At 40.3% G+C, this 23,241-nt stretch overlaps 1 protein-coding gene across 1 annotated transcript; it reads left to right on the forward strand.

Annotated features, from left to right (window-relative positions):
- The first annotated feature begins 154 nt into the window (after positions 1-154).
- On the forward strand, positions 155-22,425 carry LOC139950809 (coatomer subunit beta'-like). Its single transcript, XM_071949627.1, has 21 exons — positions 155-217; positions 1,989-2,009; positions 3,102-3,218; positions 3,787-3,873; positions 4,219-4,345; positions 5,729-5,877; positions 7,247-7,393; positions 8,261-8,360; positions 9,191-9,333; positions 10,041-10,140; positions 10,842-10,941; positions 11,605-11,715; positions 12,073-12,268; positions 12,868-13,011; positions 13,411-13,541; positions 13,843-14,161; positions 14,910-15,124; positions 15,569-15,661; positions 17,964-18,141; positions 19,134-19,199; positions 20,120-22,425. The coding sequence occupies exons 1-21, from the start codon at positions 215-217 to the stop codon at positions 20,324-20,326; spliced, it is 2,754 nt and encodes a 917-aa protein (XP_071805728.1). The 5' UTR covers positions 155-214; the 3' UTR covers positions 20,327-22,425.
- Positions 22,426-23,241: the final 816 nt, after the last annotated feature.

Genomic DNA, 23,241 nt, shown 5'->3' on the forward strand with positions numbered 1-23,241 from the left:
GAATATTTTGCCTAGAAACAAAAATGGAATGCTTCTAAAGCTATGTCTAGTACCCAGTATACACAACCAACTTCTAATGAAATAAAAACCATTTGCCGGGAGCCTGCTTCTTTTAAAGATCTCGTTGATTTTGACGAGACTTCCCCCTTTTGGCGAGAGTTGACACGTCAGTTCATCCAACACACACGTCTGTCTGTTTAGTGCAAAAGCGAAGATGGTAAGTTCTGAAAAAGCATCTTAAAACATTGTCGTAAAGTAACAGTTTTGTTTTATAAAAGTTGGTGTGAACCACTCATTTATTCAGTCATCATGTGTTTAAAATTTGGGAGTGAATGTTCATGAAAAGGAGAAATTGTGCGTCAGTTTAATAAGATCAAGTTTTCACGTTCATAAAGTAACGCGTGTTAACATGAGTGTTCCGTTTATTTCCGACACAAAATAAAAAGTATTATCTTTTTTCCCAAGTTAAGTTTAGTTAGGGTTTATTACGCTTATTAACAATTTAAATAGCCTATAAACTGTCCGGTATTTTAAAAACGTTGTACTTTAAGTGCCAAAAGGCATATTATTCGTCTTTTTAATTTGAAATGACATTCTTAATTTGGTAATTTTTTTAAATTAAAAACTACAAACTAAAATAAAAGTAAAGTAAAAAATCTGTTTATCAGTTGGCTCTATTTGTTATATTATTTAAGTTATGTGAAATTTTGAGCTGATTTTTAAAGTCTAATTCTTACAAAAAGTACAAAATGTATTGTTAAAATTGCATGTCAATTCTTGCACTGAAAACCCAAACGCTCGACAATCTAGAAAAATAGAATGCAGTTCAGATGGTCATTTTGTTCACGAAGTAGATTTGTTTACATCGAACAGGCGCTTTTGCGTCTCTGGTACTAGGCCCTAGGGCTAGGCACTCAAATTTCCACGTACCTTCTGGCTGGGTTTTGTGAAGTTCGAGGGTGGAGTACCTGGTTGAAACAGGTGTTTTAAAGGATGTCAGACAACTCATCCGTCGGACAACTTGACCATTCGGACAACTCCAACTCAATTGGTCAGACAACTCGACTTTGAGACAACTCAGCAGATGGCCAAGCCAAGTCGATGGTTGAGCGTCGACCTCCGTCACTGACATGTTTACATGAATTTCCTGTAAACCCTAACCCTAACCCTAACTTTCTAACCCTAACCAAACCCTTTCCCGGCCCTGTGTGCGCACCATGCTGAGGCCCCTGTCACGGCCATCTGTTGACTTGTCTTGGTTTAAGTCGAGTTGTCTGACAGTTGAAAAAAAACGTCCAAATAGTGGAGTTTTCCGACAGACGAGTTGTCTGAAACCTCCCACTTCTAAAAGATGGAGCATATAAAAGTAACTGTGAACATGCGTTTTGGTTTCTGCAGGATTTCAAAAGAAGGGAATATTTTCAGACCGTAGCAATTTTGCTCGGCACAGTGTTTTGTGCACATAAATCAAAAACATTTTCTGTAGTGTTTTCCTATATGGCATGCTATTAAAAAGGAAATTGTTTTTTGGTGCTGTACATGAGTGTTGGACAAAAACTTAGTCATGGGTGTCGTGGCCGAGCGGATAAGAGGACCAAACTCAAGCTCTGGTGTTTCTGTTTAGCAGAGTGTGGGTTCGAATCCTGGTCGTGACACTTGTGTCCTTGAGCAAGACACTTAACCACAAGCTTCTCTCCACCCAGGGGTAAATGGGTACTTGTGAGGGCAGAGTTGGTTCTTGTGATTGATTAGCTTTAGTGCGCTACATATTTGGCAGCATAGGCTGTACAACTACAAGTATACTCCAAAGGGAGCTGAGATGGTTTCGGGAATAATTTAAGGCCCAGTGACCAGGGGTAATAATGTTGAAGCACCATGAGCGTCACTGTGTGACGGACTTGAGCACTATAAGCCACTATTATTCGTAAAAGTTGTTGTTGCAATATTTATATCAGCTATAACATTTTGATTTGTCTTTTTTCTTACAGCCTCTCAGACTTGATATTAAGGTAATAACAACTTTTCGTTTATTAAAAGTACAAGATTGATAAAACTACCTCCCCAAAAGTGTCTTTAACCTAACAAGCATTTAAAAAAACACTACCAATCTTACTTTATCTTTTTTAATTAACAACTAAGTCCCAAAATACTTTCAATCTGAAAGCTCGCTGATTATATGAATACTCACCAGAGTAGAGATTGTCGGTGTGAATGATTAGCAAGTTGTCCACCCTTTGGGTTGGTGGTACTGCATACTACTAAGTAAAGATTATTGTTACTATTATTATTTTTATTTATTCGGCCATTTCACAATAATAACATTTCACAAAGTACAGTAACAAGCAACTTGCAAACAAAAGTTTAGCAATAGGAAAACAAATTAAATAAACGTGTTGTTCAGAACTACCTATAGGGCCACATGCTAATTAGTAACTACAGCACTGGTCCTGAATGAAGATGACTAACAGCAAGGTGTGGATACAACAAGAAACGTGTGAAAAATAGATGAAAGATGAGGCTAGATTGGGTAAGGACAGGAAATGGGGTGGACTGGGAGAGGGAACAGCAGGGAATTAGTAACAAAGACAACCCAGCTCAAGATGGCTTAAAGAAACACGTTGCCTTGGATCGGACGAGTTGGTCTTTGAAAAGCGTTTGAAAGCGTTTGTTATGAAATGCATATGGTTAGAAAGATGTTTTAAAAGTAGAATATAATGATCCACACAAGTATCACTCAAAATTGCACGGTTTTCATTTTACGTCGCGAACTGACACGGTCGGCCATTTATTTGACTACCACAAATGGCCGACAATGTTTGTCGACGAGGTAAAACGAAAACCACGCAATTTCGAGGCATATTTGTGTAGATCATTGTATTCTACTTTTACAACATCTTTCTAACCATATTGATTTTATAACAAACGGTTACAGGAAGGTTTTCAAAGACCAACTCGACCAATCGAAGGCAACGTGTTCCTTTAAGGAACGCCTTAAGCCTAAGGCCAAATGATAATTACATGTAGTTCAAAGTTACCCCCTAAATGCCTTACCAATTATTATTATTATCATTAACAATATTTCCCTCCCCCCATATATCCAGCGCAAGCTCTCTGCACGGTCCGACCGTGTAAAGTGTGTGGACCTCCACCCTACTGAACCATGGATGTTGGCTAGCTTGTACAACGGCAACGTTCACATCTGGAACCATGATTCACAGGTCCGTCTCAATTTGACATCTTTTAACACTCCTTCTGTCTGACCCTAGGCCACAACTTCATGAAGCACAAAGAGTAGCTAAGCACAGCACAAATTACACACAGGTCACTGAGGCAATGGCCTCTGTTGCCCCTGGTCTTGGCCTTGGTGCCCCTTCAAAAGTTTCCAATTGACTCTAAGATTTTCCTTATTTCCTTAGGCAAGGCTAGGGGCAAGGGCAAGGGCAAGGCTGTAATAAATATGGCCTTGGAATGAAGTGTCCTTTGCAAAATGAAAATGGCCTTGCCCTTTCATAGATGAAACTTCAGGCCTGTAAGGAATCCTGCACTTTTCCGCTAAGCAGAAAACTGCTTGGCAATATTTTCTGCGTAAGCAGCTCTTGGGTTCCGGTGTATTCTGAATGATTGTAGTGCTCAAAGTGATGTGTGTTAAAACATTAAAAGCTGTAATCTCCGAACTGAACAATACCAGGATAAAGGAAGTTTGTTGACTTTAGAGCACTGACAGCAAATTAATTGGTTGATTGGTTGATTTTCTTTATTCTCTGATATCCTTTGTGGTTTTTGCAGACACTTGTGAAGTCCTTTGAAGTATGCGATCTTCCAGTGAGAGCTGCCAGGTTTGTGACTCGGAAGAACTGGGTGGTTGCTGGCTCGGTAAGTGATATCATAACAAACAGAATGTGACGCTTGATCTTGATCTTGATATTTTGTTTGCACAAACGGCTTTAGACGTGGCTGTTGACATGCAGTCCCAAAGGTATCGCTAAATTTTGCACGGTGAGGCCGGTGAATTGTTGTCATGTTCATACTTGCCAATTGGTTCTAAACTGTGTGCGCCCCGCTGAATTGCGAGTGTCTTTTTTTAGTAGACCGTTTTGGGGGAAAAAGGCCTCTCTAAAGTAAACTGAAAGTGCTTTGTATTGTGAATTACTTGTGTTCGAAACCTCTCAAAAAGTAACAATGTGTTTGACGTGAATCGTCTTTGGTTTTGCTCAACAGGATGATATGCAGATTCGAGTGTTCAACTACAACACATTGGAGCGAGTACATAACTTTGAAGCTCACTCCGATTACATCCGAGCTATCTGCGTCCATCCAACGCAGCCCTACATACTCACCAGCAGTGGTAAGTTAGTAACAGCCTTGAGGGAAGACTAGTCGTATTTTGCAGGCCTAAATGCTTTGTTTTTGAAAGGGCAAGGGCACCAAGGCATTTTCTCCTTGGTAAAGGGCACCTTTAGAGGATATTGTAAATTTCTCATATCGTGGGTTCCCACATGGACTTATTCTGCGACGTTTGCATAGCGTTTAACAGTGTGACCTCATGGTAGGTTTATAGTGCAAAGCTGTTACCATTAGACTTTTTAGCGGCCCTGATGAGTGACAGTGGCTTCGTTTTTGAAAGGGCAAGGGCACCAAGGCATTCTATCCTTGGTAAAGGGCACCCTAAGAGGATATTGTAAATTTCTAACGGAGCATTTTAGGGGGGAACCAAGACAGTGGCCAGGGGGCATGGAGGTAATCACATTTGTTGCCTCCGTGGAGCATCAGGTTTGGATGAATTCAACCTGCAATATTGATTAGTAACATGACATGAATTGCACTGCTATTTACAGGATTCTAACTGGCCTCTTGTTTCATAGAGTTGCTTCAGCACCAAAAGGAGCTAAGCACACTAAAATCCTGCTTACCAGAATAAGGTTACAAGCCAAAATACTGTTCCACATGCACAATCTGTGACTGGTGTCTTTGCTTAATTGTGTTAAGCAGAAAATGTCTAAGCTATACCAGCTGCTTAAGTAGCTCTTTAAAATTGGCCCCTTGCAAGCTGAATGATCTAGCCATAATGACATCAGGGCCCAATTTCATGGCTGTGCTTACCACATAATTCCGCGCTTAATCCCCAGTGCGACAACTGTATCAGCAGGCCTGTGATTTCATCATTGAACATGTTGAAAAGGGCAAGGCCATTTTAATTGTGCAAAGGGCACTTCCAGTAATAAATCTTAAAGTCAATAAGCCTTTCTGAGGTATGGCGAACATGATAGGAGTGTACTGTTTGGTTTGGGTGTATACACACAAATTTACCCAAACATTAGAGTGTTGTAGCATTGTGTCCGCCATATCTCAAAAAGGCTTATTGGAAACTTTTTGAAGGGCACCCAGGCCAAAACCAGGGGCAACGGAGACTATGGCTCCCGTGGCCTGCATGTAATGCCAGACCAGGGCCCAATTTCATAGAGCTGCTAAGCACAAAAATTTGCTTAGCATGAAATTTATTCCTTGATAAAAACAGGTTTACCAACCAAATTTCCATGTGATTTTCAGGATAAGCAAACAAAAGCTGAATACCAGTAACAAGCACTATGTAACACAAGTAAATTTGGCTGGTAATCCTGTTTTTATCGGGAAGAAATTTCATGCTTAGCAAATTTGTGTGCTTAGCAGCTCTATGAAATCAGGCCCTGCATCAGATGCTGAGTTGAATCTCTTTGTTTATCCTCTGCAGATGACATGTTGATAAAGCTATGGGACTGGGATAAGAAGTGGTCCTGTGCGCAGATCTTTGAAGGTCACACACATTACGTCATGCAGATCATCATCAACCCTAAAGACAACAATACGTTTGCGAGCGCCTCGCTGGATCGAACAGTCAAGGTAAGGCAGAACTAAGTTTTCAGGGGGAATCCCCCAAAAAGTGGGGCTTATAGCTTTTTCAAACTTTCGTATAAAATATGTTTTTATGGATATATTTGCAGTGGGTTATTCAAATTGAAATGAGAAAGAAAATGAACTCTTTCCCGTTGTTTGAGTGCTGCAGGCTCAGTCTAGCAGTGGTAGATGCACTTGGTTTCATGATATTATTTACATTGCTGTATTTTCTTTGTCGTTCTCTGAGCACTTAACATTCATAGGAAAACAAGTGCTATATAAGTTATTATTATAATTAAGAGCTAGTTGGGCAGGAGGGTGCACTGATAGTAATATGGCTGGGTTTAGTAATAACTATGGTAATTATTTGTGTGGCTTATCACTTTCCAAAGCTACAATAACAACCAAAATGCTTGGGACATCAAAGGAACACGTTGCCTTGGATTGGACGAGTTGGTCTTTGAAAAGTGTTTATAACCGTTTGTTATAAAATGCATGATGAGAAAGATATTTTAAAAGTAGAATATAATAATCCACAAAAGTATCACTCGAAATTGCAAGGTTTTTCTTTTACTTCGTCGACTAACACGGTCGGCCATTTCTGGGAGTCAAAGTTTTGACTCCCATAAATGGCTGACCGTGTTAGTTTGCAAAGTAAAAGGAAAACCAGGCAAGTTCGAGGCAAATTTGTGTGGATCATTGTACTCTACTCTTAAAACATCTTTCTAAACATATGCATTTTGTAACAAACAGTTATAAACGCTTTTCACAAAGACCAACTCGACTGATCCAAGGCAACATATTCCTTTAAATAAATTTAAATAGACTGAAAAGTCTATTACAGCCTACACCATAGACACAAAGGCCAGGCTTTGTACTTTGTAAAATGTTCCTACTTTTTTCAAAGGACCAAATATCATGCCTGGCTTAAAGGTAGTGGACACTATTGGTATTTACTCAAAATAATTATTAGCATAAAACCTTTCTTGGTGACAAGTAATGGGGAGAGGTTGATGGTGTAAAACATTGTGAGAAACGGCTCCCTCTAAAGTGACGTAGTTTTCGAGAAAGAAGTAATTTTCCACGAGTTTGATTGCGAGACCTCAGATTTAGAACTTGAGGTCTCGAAATCAACCATCTAAACGCACACAACGTCATGTGACAAGGGTGTTTTTTCTTTCATTATTATCTTGCAAGTTCGATGACCGATTGAGCTCAAATTTTCACAGGTTTGTTACTTTATGCATATGTTGAGATACACAAACTGTGGAGGCTAGTCTTTGACAATTACCAATATTGTCCACTGTCTTTAAGTCATCACCGTTTTGTGAATAAATAAATTTGTTAAAATCTGACTCTAACATTTGCATTACAGGTATGGCAGCTTGGGTCCAGCACTCCCAACTTCACCCTGGAGGGACACGAGAAGGGAGTGAACTGCGTTGACTACTACTGCGGAGGAGACAAGCCGTACCTAGTGTCTGGAGCTGATGATAGATTCGTTAAGATCTGGGACTACCAGGTAAGATTCTTGACTTGCAGTCATTCTTTGCCGAGCAGTTTAGTACATTTGGGTTATGGGTTTGAGTCCTGGTCGTGACACTTTGTGTCCTTGAGCAAGACACTTAATAATAATAACAATAATTATGGACACTTTTGTAGCGTCGGTATCCGCCGCAAGCGGTGCTCACGGCGCTGCTATACTAACCAGCAAGCAATGAAAGTAGCATAACATAATAAGAAATAATTGCTTCTCTGTGAAGATGAGTCTTTAAACTGTTCTTGAATATTTTAATTGAGTTGGAGAGTTTCACAGTTTCCGGGAGGGAGTTCCAAAGCCTCAGTGCTGTGCTCTGAAAACTTCTCTCCCCCCGTCGATGATTTGTCATTTTTTCCTGAAGGAGTTTGTGTTTTGTAGATCGTAAGCCACGATGTCCTGGGGTATAATTGCTTCTCATCACCAAGGGGTGAATGGGTACCTGTGAGGGCAGAGATGTTTCTTGTAATGGATATAACTTACTGTGTTACATGGACATACTTGGCAGCACAGTCTGTATACTCCCAAGGGAGCTAAGATGGTTTTAGGAATAAAATATATAGCCTAGTGACCAGGGGTAATAATGTTTGAAGCGCAATGATCATCATTTTGAACTGCGCTATTTAAGAGTTGATATTATTCATTTCAATGTAGAGTAGATTTTGGAATTCAAGGAGGACTTAGTCTTAGAACTGTCATGCCTTATGTTGTGCTGTCATTTAGCCTTTGAGAAAGACTCTGCTAGGGTCAAAATGTGAGGCCATCATAAAAATTTAGTCATTCTGTTTGGTAAGCAGTTTGCACCAGTAATTTTTGTAATTTTATTTTCATTTGTTGTCATGTGTTTTTTAGAATAAAACCTGCGTTCAGACACTGGAAGGACATGCACAGAATATCTCATGTGTGAGTTACCACCCTGAGCTGCCTATCATTATGACTGGATCAGAAGATGGTAAGAACATGGATCAGACTTTTTTTCTGAACTTAGTTTTTTTCTTTCTGAACTTAGACTTTTATTTTTATATCTGCCCGGTGGAAAAAAATAGCTGTTATTTTCTTCAGGTATAAAGAAATCATTGTTTTTGATTTCAGGATTTTCTCAAAACCAACCTTGAGCCTTTCAATTTGTTGTTGCACAGTGTCTTTAAACATAAATTGTTAAATTGTAAAACTTGAATAAGGGGGAATCAGACCCACAAGGCAGTTTTCTCATCCCTTGCTGAGGGTACTTTTCCCCACTACCTCGAGGGTTGGTACTGGTAATGAATTTTGGCAGTGTCATGGCCGAGCGGTTAAGAGCACCGGATTCAAGCACTGGTGTTTGACCAGCAGGGTATGGGTTCGGATCCCGGTGTGACACTTGCTACATAAAATTGGGGAGGTAGTGCTTTCTGCTCTACCGGCCAGGCTTCGAATTGATGATACCCAAGCCTACATCCGTATGGACTGTGAAGGGGTTAACCCTGTTTCAGCCCTAGGAGTAGGTGGCAACGGCCTCTGGAAAAAACTAGTTGTAGCCCACACCTTCAGGCCTTGTGTGTCAGGCGACTTGCATACAAAAATTTTTAAAAAATTAAAATATCAGTGAGCTTCCAGATGAAACTATTTGTATTTCTTAATCACTATCAATCCCATACGTTTGACCAACCTTAAAGGGTGTGCGAAACATTGGTTCAATTGAATATAAACAATGTTGAAATTGTTTTAATCCAAAACCCCCAAATCAAACACCAGCTGTCTGAATGGCCCCAAGTACATTTATTTGTTGTTTTGTATTTACAGGGACAGTACGTGTCTGGCATGCCAACACCTATCGCCTAGAGACGACGCTAAACTACGGGCTGGAACGTGTGTGGGCCATCGCTAACATGAAGGGGAGTAACAGTATAGCTTTGGGCTACGATGAAGGAAGCATAATCATTAAGGTAAGGCCATTTTGCTTACTTATTCAAATCTTTCTGACCACACTCTTTGTTGTGGTCATCTCATTAGACATGAACAAATAAAATTCATGTCAATCGGATTCTAGCAGGAAAAACATTGGTGTGTTGACGAGGTAAACAAAAAAGCACGCAATATCTGGGCATATTTGTGTAGATCATCGTATTCAACATTTTTCTACCCATATGCATTTTGTAACAAACGGTTACAGAACGCTTTTCAACACCAATTCGACCGATCCAAGGCAACGTGTTCCTTTAACTTTGTTCGTTGCCGAGCGGTTCCACAGCCAAGTGGTTCAATCAGCTCATGATTGTCTTTGATTTAAAGTCATTGTTCTGAATTTGTTTACTATCTTGTAGAGTGTCCAAGATACTTTACTGTAATTGCTTCTCTTCACCCAGGGGTATAAATGGGTACCTGCGAGGGTAGAGGTTGATATTGTGTATGAAAAAGCCACAAGCGCCTTACAGGCAGCTAAGGGCTGTATACTCCCTATTGGGAGCTGAGAAACATTACAGGGATGTTATTGGCCCTATGAACAGCGCACTAATGTAAAGAGCATAGATACGGTTATTGTGAAATGCGCTATATAAGAATTTGTTATTAATATTATTGATATCTGTGGTCATAGTTGAGTTGAAAGGAATATAAATTGAAGGCCAAATATCTGATTGTTTGTACTTTATAGCTTGGGAGAGAAGAGCCAGCCATGTCCATGGATGCCAGTGGGAAGATCATGTGGGCTAAACACGCTGAGATACAGCAGGCTAATCTCAAGAGCATGGGAGGTAAGATTTACAAATTGGTCTCATACACCTGTCGTCAACATCCTTGGTTAATCTTGGAGCGGGTTCTAGTGCGCTCAATCATTAGTCGACCTTTGGTAGAAAACTTACAAGCAAAGCACTTGCGCAGTGACATACTCAATAGTTACATATTTGGTGGCACAGGCTGTATGCTCCCCAGGAAGCTGAGATGGTTTAAAGACACTGGACACTATTGGTTATTGTCAAAGACCAGTCTTCTCACTTGGTGTATCTCAACATATGCATAAAAAAGCAAGCCTGTGAAAATTTGAGCTCGATTGGTCGTCGGAGTTAAGAGATAACTATGAAAGAAAAAATACCCTTGTCACACGAAGTTGTGTGCTTTAAGATGCTTGATTTTCGAGACCTCAAATTCTAAACTTGAGGTCTTGAAATCAAATTCTTGGAAAATTACTTCTTTAGCGAAAACTACCTCACTTCAGAGGAGCCGCTTCTCACAATGTTTTATGCTATCAACCTCTCCCCATTACTCGTTACCAAGTAAGGTTTTATGCTAATAATTATTTTGAGTAATCACCAAAAGTGTCCACTGCCTTTAAGGAATGAAATAAATGGCCAAGTGACCAGGGGATATAAGGAGTGTTATTAAGATGCCATTATTATTGTTATTTGTATATCTTTTGAAGTGATGCTTAATCTTTTCTTCCTTCTGTTGCTCTTAGATCTAGAAACAAAAGACGGTGAGCGATTGCCTCTTGCCATTAAGGACATGGGAAGTTGTGATGTCTACCCACAAACAGTCAGCCACAACCCTAACGGCAGGTCAGAATCAATATATCTAGTTTTAGGTTTCGTAATAGTTTTTGGCTCCTTTTGCCTTTGTGTTTTGTTTTTGTTCCTTTTGCTTTTAACCTTCATTTCTTTTGTAATTTTTTATTATACTCACTTCATCTATGGTAGTTTTATTGTATTGCCGAATGGGCGTCACTAATGCCACGCTCACCATGTTGGTGGTCAATAGGTTTACGTGTAAACGTCGCGTTGCCTAAAATGCATTAAATATTACTACATTGACCCATTTCACCTGACGTCATCATCAGAAAAATCTTGAATGCGCCATACTTGTGGGCAACTTCACTGTGCGTTTTCATATATAACTCTATGCCTGTGAAGTGTGCATTTTAGGCGACACGGCGTTAATACACGTAAACCTAACTTGCCCACCAACATGGTGAGCGTGGCATCAGTCGCCGCGTGTGAAGCGCAGGCAAGGGGTCAGTTTGTAATTTGTTTCTTCTATTTGTCCTTAGTATGATTCTTTTGCTCCAAATGATCTTTCAGGCAAAATTTGTCATAATTTATCAATTTCTAACAATCATTCCAACCTCACAGTCTCATTCATGTCAATTTCCTCACATTTTGTAAAGAGTTCTATGACTCTGAATCTATGAAAGCTCAATGTGTATTTGTTTTTTATTCCTGTAGATTTGTCGTTGTGTGCGGTGATGGAGAGTACATTATCTACACAGCCATGGCACTCCGTAATAAAAGTTTTGGATCCGCCCTGGAGTTTGTGTGGTCACATGATTCGTCAGAGTGAGTTGATTATGGTTTCTTAAAGATGTAGCTCAAAGGGATAAGTTTAGTAAGGGAATAAAAGAGTAGGAGACAACAGTCTTTAATTGGCGATTTAAAATCGGCAGGGTCCTGGCCATGCATTAAAGGACCGAGCTGAACGACAAAGTGATTTTTGGAACCGTTTGATTTTTTTAAAGACACTGAACACATTTGGTAATTGTCAAAGACCAGTCTTCTCACTTGGTGTTTCACAACATAAGCATAAAGTAACAAACATGTGAGAATTTGGGCTCAATTGGTCATTGATGTTGGCTGCCGTATAACTCCAGACCTGCAGTGAGCAGTTTTCATGTGGGTTTCTTTTTCTGGTTTCAGGTATGCAACTCGTGAAAGCAACACTCTTGTCAAAATCTACAAAAACTTCAAAGAAAAGAAAACTTTCAAGCCAGACTTTGGCGCTGAAGGTATATACGGAGGTCACCTCCTCGGTGTCCGCTCCAGCAGTGGTTTAGCCTTCTATGATTGGGACACGACGGAACTGATACGCAGAATTGAAATCATTCCCAGACAGGTAAGCCATTCCTTGCTTTACTATTTCTGTTTTTGGTGTTATAGTTACTCGATTTGCTTTGTAATTTGTGTGTGAAATTTGTATACTCTCTGCATTAAAGACACTGGACACTATTGGTAATTGTCAAAGACCAGTCTTCTCACTTGGTGTATCTAAACATATGCATAAAATAACAAACCTGTGAAAATTTGAGCTCACTCGGTCATCAAAGTTGGGAGATAATAATGAAAGAAAAAAAATGCCCTTTCCACACAGAGTTGTGTGCTTTCAGATGCTTGATTTCAAGACCTCAAGTTCTAACTCTGAGGTCTCGAAATCAAATTCGTGGAAAATTACTCTGAAATTACGTCACTTAAGAGGGAGCCGTTTCTCACAATGTTTTATACTATCAACCTCTCCCCATCACTCGCTACCAAGTAAGGTTTTAGGCTAATAATTATTTTGAGTAGTTACCAATAGTGTCCACTGCTTTTAATATATGTGCCTCAAAATACCACTGTTGTCAGATCGTGAAGTATGAGTTGGTTGTCTCGCGAAACAGTCAAACAGTAGAGGAGGGTTAAAAATAATAACCTAAGTCTCATCCCTTTCCTCTGTAGGTATACTGGTCAGAGAACGGAGAGCTGGCTTGCATCGCTACCGACGAGTCCTTCTTCATCCTCAAATTCAGCACAGAGGCAGTCGCTGCTGCACAAGAAACAAACGAGGGTATCACAGAGGATGGGATTGAAGAAGCATTCGAGGTAATAATGCATAGGTGCATGGATCGTGTCAAACGGCAAAGAATGGATCCTTTAAACGCCTAGATTCTCGCCCTTTAGATTTATCTATTAATTAAGTAGGAATAGCAAAACTGTCTGAGGCATTTATGAATATGCGTTAATTAGTTTGTGAGTGTGTGAATGTAACTTCATTTGACTACTAAACTGGTTGTGATTGCTACGATTACTACATCAGAAAAGAGGAAGAGAAAGATACATTATTGACAATATGCTGTTGAATATCTGGGCAACAAACTTCCTTGGGGCAAGTCCAATGCACAGCTTTGACCTTGTGGGCTACTTTACAAACAGGCTTAGCGCGGGTCATTGGGTCGTAATACTTGATTATTCAATGTGTCTGTTTGTTGTTGTTGTTGACAGGTTGTAGGGGAGATCGAAGAAATTGTCAAGACCGGTCTGTGGGTCGGCGACTGCTTCATTTACACCAACTCGCTCAATCGACTCAACTACTACGTGGGTGGAGAGATTGTCACCATCTCTCATCTTGATCGGTAAGGCTGTATTAGATACTTTTCATTCTGCTTTGTTTTGTGTCGAGGGGGTGGTTTGATAGACACTTGCCTGCATGCTTCGTTTTGAAAGGGGCAAGGACAGCAATGCATTTGCTCCTAGGTCAAGGGCACCCTATGAGGAAATTGTAAATTACTAATGGAGCATTTCAAGGGCACCAAGGCAATGACAAGGGGCCATGGAGACAATCAAATTCAACGCCTCCATGAAGTATCAGGCCTGGTGCACTACACCAGTTGGTTATGATGGTCGATATAACCTTATTTTGTCTCATCCTCACAGAGTAATGTACCTGCTTGGCTACATCGCCAAGGACAACCGTCTGTACCTCGGCGACAAGGAACTCAACATCGTCAGTTACTCAATCCTCCTCTCCGTCTTGGAGTACCAGACGGCCGTCATGAGACGAGACTTTGAGACGGCCGATAAGGTGCTGCCGACAGTCCCCAAGGAACAGCGGACCCGGGTAGCTCACTTTTTGGAGAAGCAGGGCTTCAAGTCCCAAGCGCTGGCCGTGTCGTGCGACCCTGAGCACAGGTTTGAGTTGGCGCTGCAGCTGGGTGAACTTAAGACGGCGTATGATTTAGCGCTGGAGTCTGAGGTACGTCTTTCACTTCAGAACAGTAATAATCTTTCTGATAAAGATTTGATTTGCATCTGTAAGCTTTAGGCTTTTTCATTATGGGCAATTTAGCATTCTGGATTGTTTTTTTAAGCTGCGCAAATAAAGTCGGTTGATCATCGAATGTACATGTATATGTATGTACATACCATGAATGTACATGTATATGTGATTTGAGGCATTGTATGGTGAGGTATCATAGAGTTATATATAAGAACTAGAGGGCGCACGAGTGATGCTACGTGCACAAACGCCACGGGACCGCAAGATGACAAGCGCGTCATTCTGCAGGATAGTTCTTTTCAGAACTGAGAAGTCTCCCGAAAATCGGAAAATCTTCTCCGTGGTGGTAGGATATATAGCAAAACAGTTCTCTAAAGAAAAACAATCTACCTGGCAAGTAGACACACACATGGTGTTACCGCAAACCATATTCAATTGACTCTATTTTGCAAACTGCTTTAACTGAAAGTGTGCTTGGAGATTTGCCTAGAATGTACATCCCAAGTTTGTTCTGAGGATGTGTTTTCAGGACTTTCTGCACCTGCGATCACCTTTCTTTGCTAATACAGGGCAAACACAAAATTTATGCACTAGCTGTGTAAGCACAGAATGCCTAGTTTCTTGGAGTATGGACGTGCGCAGCAAAAATGTCCTGCTAACCTGTGATTCAAGGTTTTTTGAACTTTTGACTAATTTTCTTGTCACTAATCCGTCTTGTCTTCAGGCTGAAACTAACTGGAAACAACTGGCTGAACTTGCAACTGCCAAATGTGAGTTCAAACTGGCTCAAGAGTGTCTCCACAGAGCTCAAGACTTCGGCGGGCTGTTGCTGCTGGCCAGCTGCTCTGGGGACGGGGAGATGGTCTCCAAGCTGGCCGACACGGCCAACGAGAAGGACAAAAACAACGTTGGATTCTTGGCGTATTTCATGCAGGGAAAGTAAGTAAATTGTTTTGTTTTGGACACTGGACACCTTTGGTAATTGTCAAAGAGCAGTCTTCTCACTTGGTGTATCTCAAAATATGCACAAAATTACAAATCTGTGAAATTTTGAACTCAATTGGTAGTTGGAAGTTGCGAGATAATAATGTAAGAAAAAAAAACCTTGTCACACGCACTTGTGTGTTTTCAGATGCTTGATTTCGGGACCTCAAATTTCCAAAACTCCTTTTTTTCAGAGGGAGCCGTTTCTCACAATGTTTTAAACTATCAACAGCTCTCCATTGCTTGTTACCTAGTAAGATTTTATGCTAACTGTTAATTTGAGTAATTACAAATAGTGTCCACTGCCTTTGATAATTGTTGTTGCTGTGAAGGCTCGTCTCTTTCACTTGAGCACTTTATAAATGAATAATTTGTGTGGTGTTTATTTTCTTCTTCTAGGATTGAGGAGTGTCTTGCCTTACTGTGTAAGTCAGGTCGCTATCCAGAAGCTGCCTTCTTCGCCAGGACGTACATGCCAAGCAAGATATCAGAGTAAGTATGTCGTTTCATGGTTGAGCGGGCAAGCTCTACGAACTCGAGTCTTGGTGGCTGAGTCCCCGGAATGTGGGTTCGAATCCTGGTTATGACCCTTGAGCAAGACCCTTAAGGGGCGGACACACAGGCATCAATAAAGAGAACATAAATGAGAACATTAACAATGCACACCCGTCGCCCTCGATTGGTTGAATGGACCTTATGCATTGACGTCATCCAGACAATATCTAAGAGGAAAAGCGGTGATGAAACAATCGAGACGCACAGATTTCACGCAGGGCGTACAGTGTTGGCCAATGAACAACCTCCTTTTTAACCTCTAGGTGAGGGCGCCCTACTGAAATGACGTCTTGTGCATAAGGTCTATAAGTGTACGCGTATTCTGCGCGGAGCAACTTAACCAATAGAATGCGTTCTCTCGGTGTCGTTGTCGTTTTCCGCTGCAGTGTGACCGGCCCTTTAACTATAATTGCTTCTTATCCCTCCAGGAGTCAATGGGTGCCTGTGAGGGTAGTGATTGTTTGTGTGAATGATTAGCAGCCTGTGTGCCCACTTGGCTGCCGAAGCTGCATAATACTAAGGAGTTGTGATGGTTTCAGGAATGCTTAGGGTGAATGATTAGCAGTCTGTGTGCCCACTTGGCTGCCGAAGCTGCATAATACTAAGGAGTTGCGATGGTTTCAGGAATGCTTAGGGTGAATGATTAGCAGCCTGTGTGCCCACTTGGCTGCTGATGCTGCATAATACTAAGGAGTTGCGATGGTTTCAGGAATGCTTAGGGCTCGATGAACAGGAGTTATAATAGTGTTAGACGCTTTGAGAAGTCTACTGAGATTGAAAAAGTGCATAACTATGGTTGTTTTTTATTTGTATGTTTGTGTTAATTTTTCCTCCTTTTCTTAGGTGCTCTGTTCTTTGTATACGTGGCTTGAAAAAGTGCATACAAAGTATTAACATTTGTATTATTAACATCATTATAATGGTTGGTTTGTTTTTGTATAAGTTTGTGTTCATTTTCCCCTTCCCTTTGTTATCTGTGCTGTGTAAACGTGGCATAAAAAAGTGCAAACAAAATATTAACATCTGTGTTATTATCATCATTATTATGGTTGTTTTTGTATAATTTGATGTTCATTTTCCCCCTCCCTTTGTTTTGTGCTCTTTTTCTTTGTACAGCGACATATAAATGCTTAGTGTTGCTGTTGAATTCTCAACCATGTTTGAATAGTGTGTACATTTATAGATGTTGAGAAATCTGCTTCCTAGGCCTAGAGTACATGTAGATGTTATTTGAAAGCTCATAGGGGCATGCATGTCACACAAGGAAATTTACAGGCAACCAGTTGCAGGCAATCTCCAAGAAGAGAATCCATTCACATTTGAATGATCAGAGACTGTTTGAACAAAATTGATGTGCTCGGAAAGTTGTCCCATAGCAGTACTGCATTTGAATGTTCAGATACTGTTTGAACAAAATTGATGTACTAGGAAAGTTGTCCCGTAGCATGCACTGCAGTTGAATGTTCAGATACTGTTTGAACAAAATTGATGTGCTAGGAAAGTTGTCCCATAGCATGCACTGCAGTTGGTTGTCTCCAAAGTTGCCTGCAAAAGTTGCCTGCAAAAGTTGCCTGCAAAAGTTGCCTGCAAAAGTTGCCTCGTGATAAGGCCCTCAGGGCCTTTTTTGTTGTTTCAATCACTCAGAATCTCACAGGGGGGTCGATCATTCTCTAATGCTGACCTCTTCTTTGGAATAAACTCCCTCAAAACATTCCCAACTTGTCTTCTGAGAGTAGTTTTAAGGAAACTCTCAAAACATGGTTGTTCACTCAAGCTTATATATAATAGCCCATCAAGTGTTGTTATGTTCTTCTATAAGGTTAGGGTTAGTAGGTTTGTATAGGCCTATATTTACACTTATTTCTTTCAATTATTTGTTCCGGTTTTGCGCCATGATCATCTTTTGTGATGGATACCGGCGCATTATAAATATTCATATTATTCATATTATTCATATTATTATTTATTTATTTATTATTAGTCTCATCTATTTTGTTGAGCAAATAAACCCATTTTTTTAGCTGGAAGTGCTGGTTTTCAACACAGACATCATGACATATTTAAAAAAAAATTGGTTTATTAAAAATCAAACGTAGCAGCCAAAAGGCTGAATTGTGTTTAGGTTTACAATATAAAAATACATTCAAACATCAAACACCAGATAAACAATAAGAGATTATAAAAATAGATATAATATATTTTGATGGTATTTAATCTAAATTTCCAATCCTACCGTTAGAATCGTGACATCGTGGAAGGAAAGCCTCGGCAAAGTGAACAGGAAAGCGGCCGAGGCCCTAGCTGATCCCACCCAGTACGAGAATCTCTTTGTTGGGCTGAAGGAAGCCTTCACAGGGGAGCAGTACCTCAAGACGGTTAAGAAGACCTACCCGGCCAGTGCCTATCCGGATGTACCGGTAAGAAACTTGTCAGCAAAAGATCTTCTCTCACTGAGGGTTTCTCAGTTTTAACCGGAAATCTTTTATTTGTTGTTTTATAAATAAAAAAATTACTTTTGTTGTTCTTGACCCACATAAGTTGTTCTTTGTTGGTCTGTCCAGTTGTTTCCCTCAGTTGATATACTCCCCATGCCTGAATGCTCCTCTTCAATTCATTCCTTTTTTTTTTGCTCATCTAGTTGCCCTCCTGACATGTTCTGTTCTGGGTTTTTTTAATAATTATTGTGTGCTTTTTGCTTGAATAATTATTGTATTCGTTATTATTTTGATTGGTTTGTTGTGTTATCGTTTAACTTTTGCTGTGCTTTTTGATATACTTGTATTTGTTGAGGTCAAATAAATAATAATAATAATAATAATAATAATAATAGTAAAAATCAAATTCATAAATCTTGAAGATAAAACCATATGGAACTCCCCAGATTGCTGAGTAGGGTTTTTAAAACCAAAGGCAAATGTATTAGCATGCTTCGTGCTTGCAATCTTTCGTGCTCGCAAGCTTTCCTGCTCTGCGCTCACAGTTAATTTTTGTTTTGCATTAGCCAATCACATCCCTGAGTGCTTAACAAGCAGGGATGAATTATTTCAGACTTTGTTTAATTTGTGTAAATTTCTGTGTATGCCAAATGGACAACTGTCCAGGGCCCAATTTCATGGCTCTGCTTACCACAGAATTCTGCGTTATGATCACGATTTTCCGCTTACGTGCAAGCGCTAGCCTTGTAAGCGTAGAATGCCTAGTGATGTGGAGTAAGTACGCGCAGAAGCCCAAATTCGCCGCTAACCCGTGAAATATGCTTGCCGTAAGTACAGAATTCCCTGCTTTCGTAAGCGCCGTTTCTGTGCTTACTGTAAGCAGAGCCATGAAATTGGGCCCTGCACTCTTTGTGTTTTTTCTTTATAGAAATTTTTGGATAAAGTGAACCTTATTTTTTTTTTTCCACTTTCAGAGCACTTCGGAGAGGAATGTTTTGGAAGAAATGGAGGCAGCATTAGAAAGTGGAGGCTTTACAGGGGTGAGTTTGACAAATCTAAAGGGGGAAATATGATGGTGGTGAAGTGCTTAAGACATCTGCTCAAGACTGGCAAAGGTCATGGGCTAGAATCCCACTCGGGTAACTTGCAAAAACACTTGGTTTATAATGGTTATCACCCATCAGTGTATGGCAAAAACCAATTAATATTATTTTTGTGTGTGTGTGCATTGATTTAACCCGGTTATTGTTAATTTTTATTTTCTTAACTTTGTTAAAACTTGGTTAATTTGAGTGGTGTCAACCTTTTGATTGTTTTTTAATTCAAATGAATAAACCAATAATAAATAATGATATTTATTACAATTAATTAATGATATTTATTACATAAATATTAATAAATATTCAGATAATATAATATTTATGTTGTTATAATCGAGACAACTGGACTTACTATTTAAAGACACTGGACACTATTGGTAATTGTCAACGACTAGTCTTCACAGTTGGTGTATCTCAACATATGCATAATATAACAAACCTGTGAAAGTTTGAGCTCAATCGGTCGTCGAAGTTGCGAGATATTAATGAAAGAAAAAACACCCTTGTCGCACGAAGTTGTGTGCGTTTAGATGGTTGATTTCGAGACCACAAATTCTAAATCTGAGGTCTCGAAATCAAATTCGTGGAAAATTACTTCTTTCTCGAAAACTACGTCACTTCAGAGGGAGCTGTTTCTCGCAATGATTTATACTATCAACCTCTCCCCTTTACTCATAATAAAGAAAGGTTTTATGATAATAATTATTTTGAGTAATTACCAACAGTGTCCACTGCCTTTAATTTGTGACGACAGTTTCACGTCCTATCCTGGACATATTATCAGGCCGACTGATCTTGTTGTGGCAAAAGGTTGGTCACCCGTTTGGGATATTAATTACGTTTCATTTGTTTGATATTAGGACCAAGAAGTTGCAGAGGAGCCAGTTGCGGAAGACCCAGTTGAGGATACCCCGGCCGTAGAGCAAGAGACGCCTGCTACTCCTTCAAAACCAGAAGCAGTACAAGAAGACGATTTAGACCTAGATTTAGACGATCTTAATATCGACGACAATGTCGGAGATCCAGGAGACGACATCAACCTAGATGACGACTTCTTAGATGATTAATCAAATTGCATACATTCTCTTTTAAACGTTAAGTATCTGACACTATTCTATTACTGTCACGCTATTTATACCATGCCTGATTTATGGGAGGAACTGTCAAAATTTGAAGTTGACTTTCACCTAAGTGATGCAAAGACTATCAAAGTCTCCCGTTAGGAGAGATTTGCAGTTATGATACATTATAGCCATTTGTGAAATCATCCCCAGGTCTCATGAAACATTTAAACTTCTGTCTAAAGTAATACATTCCATGCAGTTTACACAATGGTACCTCCCACCGGCCAGGATCATTGAGTGTGATGGAATAGTGCAGATAATTAACATCCTATTGTACAGTACATTTATCTAACAGTAGAGTTTATAACCAGGGGTCATGTCAAGTTCAACACTAACTGTATACAGTCGGTACATAATACAAGGTTCTGTTTTATTTTGGCCGGTCCCAACTGCGCCGTTCTTGTTTCAATGCATTCAAATATTGATTGTACGAGCACGGTAGTAGCGAGAACACGGTTGTGTAGTAAAAATGCTCACATCTGGGTATAATTCGTTGAGGTAGTCATTTACGACATGATGTGATGGACTATTCTGAAGACGTTTAGTACTCTTAGAGTGTGGGGTGGTGGGTTCGAATCCCACCCGAATTGTATCCATGTGGATGTTTGCCATCAGGACTGGGGGAGGGGCACTGAGCAAACGGTGTTCAGTACACATTGGTGTAGGGTCAAATAAAATTTAAAAAAACAGTCTGAAAAGGAAAATTATTTGTTGGCTCTAAGCCGGTAACAGACCAATAGTTTTTCATATTTATGTTAAAAAGAAAAATGCTCTCCTGGCAAGGCTACAAAGTGCTGCTGCACAGGTTGTTGCCTATGGACCAGTATTTAAAAAAAACTTTAAAAACAACATTTTGGAGATTCAAAACAATCATCTTATATGTGAATTTTTGTTTTTACTTAAAGTACTTCTGGCTTTAAGAATATTGTGGTCGTCTATCTGTAATGATTATTTTGTATAGTGGATGCAAAATCTAGTTTCTCTTTTACGTTCGAAATGAAAGTTTAGGGGTCACATATATTAATTGCAGGACATGCAGTCACAAGCAGGTCTGATACTTCACGGAGGCAACGGAGGCGATTGCCTCCGTTGCCCCTTGAAATGCTCCAGTAGATATTTACAATTTCCTCATAGGGTGCCCTTTGCCAAAGAGAAAATGCCTTGGTGCCCTTGCACTTTCAAAAACGAAGCATACAGCCCTGCACAAGGTTATGGATTCAGGTCCAGATCTGTCCCCTGTTTGCAGGCGTAGAACTTCCCGCTTTCGAACAATGTGGTCGTCTCTCGTTTATTATTCCATGTAGAGTGGCCTTCAAAGTCGAAATGGAAGTGTTCGGTCACACGGTTAGACTTCAGGGCTCAATTTCATAGAGCTGCTTCCGCAGAAAATACTGCTTAATAATTACCTGCTAAGCAGAAATGAGCCGAATACCAGTCACAAATTGGAAATGTGACATGGTAGTTTGGTTGGTAACCTTATTCTGGTAAGCGAAATATGGCTGTGCTTTGCTACTTTTTGTGCTCAAGTAGCTCTATGATATGGGCCCAGGACTTGCAGTCACAAGGTTATGGGTTCAGGTCCAGATCTGTCCCTGGTTGAATCTCATGTTGCGACCACAGTTGGTTCTTTGGTTCAAGTTCATTGTCATTGATATTGAACTAATGTTTGGTGAAAGATATTGGCCTTCGCCAGCTTTGAAGTTTTTTTATTTCCAAGTAGTCTTGAAATCAAGTCGGTAATTGTTAAGCGCGGTGTAGTTACGGGGAAGGTACACGCATCCTCGTCCCCAGTATGTGTGTGAGTCAGCTGCTGACGGATCTTGCCACGCGCTACCTACGACCGTTGCATGAACGATAATCGCACTGTGGCTGTTGCATGAACGGCAGAATGTGTGTTTGGGGCAGCAACAACGACTTGTCATCAAGTCTGACTTCCAAGAGGAACGTTGCCAAGTTCAAATGAAGGGAATAATCCCCATATTATGTTATTGTATCTGGCTTGTAATAAAACATAGCCATTGGTGAGAAATGGTGTACTTTTATCTGAGTTTAGTATTATGTTTGTTTTGTAAGAATGTCTACTTCATCATGTCGGCTTTAAGGCCATTGTCCAGTCTGTTCTGGGTTGGCCTGCTATCTCCCTATGGCTCTTCTATACTTGGCCCTCTCCGTCGCGTCCATAGAGTTATTTATAACACCCCTTGCAAAGATTCTGCCTGCTCATTGGTTTAGAGCGCGTCACATGACATGTCTTAGTTTTGCTACACGACGGCCGTCGGTTTGCCATGCGCTAGTCCGAAGACTAGCACATGGCGCCGTGCGCTAGTCCGACAGACTAGCACACGGCGTGCAGTACCCAGACGTCCGTTGCGTGTACGAGGATGATAAATTAATAGTCTGTAACCATTTCGGATTGCACGACACGACATGCAACACATTCAGCAAAAGTGTTTGCAATCTGTATTCGCGTCGTCCGTGGATTGTAGCATTCAGGTCTGTAACTTATATACAAATATTGACTGCTTCGAGTGCTATGGTTAAAACTATGACTCCCGAGGTGATCCCCGGAGCGTTCTATTTTCCCGAGGCGAAGCCGAGGGAAAATAGAACGCTCCGGGGATCACCGAGGGAGTCATAGTTTTTAACCATTGCACGAGTAAAAGCAGTCAATATTTGTTTTATAACACCCCAAACATTTCTAAATACTGTAGTATTATTATTTATAACACCCCTTGCAAGTATTCTGCCTGCTCATTGGTTTAGAGGGCGTCACATGACATGTCTTAGTTTTGCCAGACGACGGCCGTGTGATAGAGCGCATGTTTGCCATGCGCTAGTCCGACAGACTAGCACATGGC

Source organism: Asterias amurensis, chromosome 18, assembly GCF_032118995.1.
Source record: "Asterias amurensis chromosome 18, ASM3211899v1".
Taxonomy (NCBI): Eukaryota; Metazoa; Echinodermata; class Asteroidea; order Forcipulatida; family Asteriidae; genus Asterias; species Asterias amurensis.

Excerpts from the sequence above, each read along its gene's own strand:
- LOC139950809 (XM_071949627.1), top strand. Across the intron at positions 5,878-7,246 it reads CGCTGGATCGAACAGTCAAG|GTATGGCAGCTTGGGTCCAG; the intron begins GTAAGGCAGAAC and ends TTTGCATTACAG. Across the intron at positions 11,716-12,072 it reads TGGTCACATGATTCGTCAGA|GTATGCAACTCGTGAAAGCA; the intron begins GTGAGTTGATTA and ends TTCTGGTTTCAG.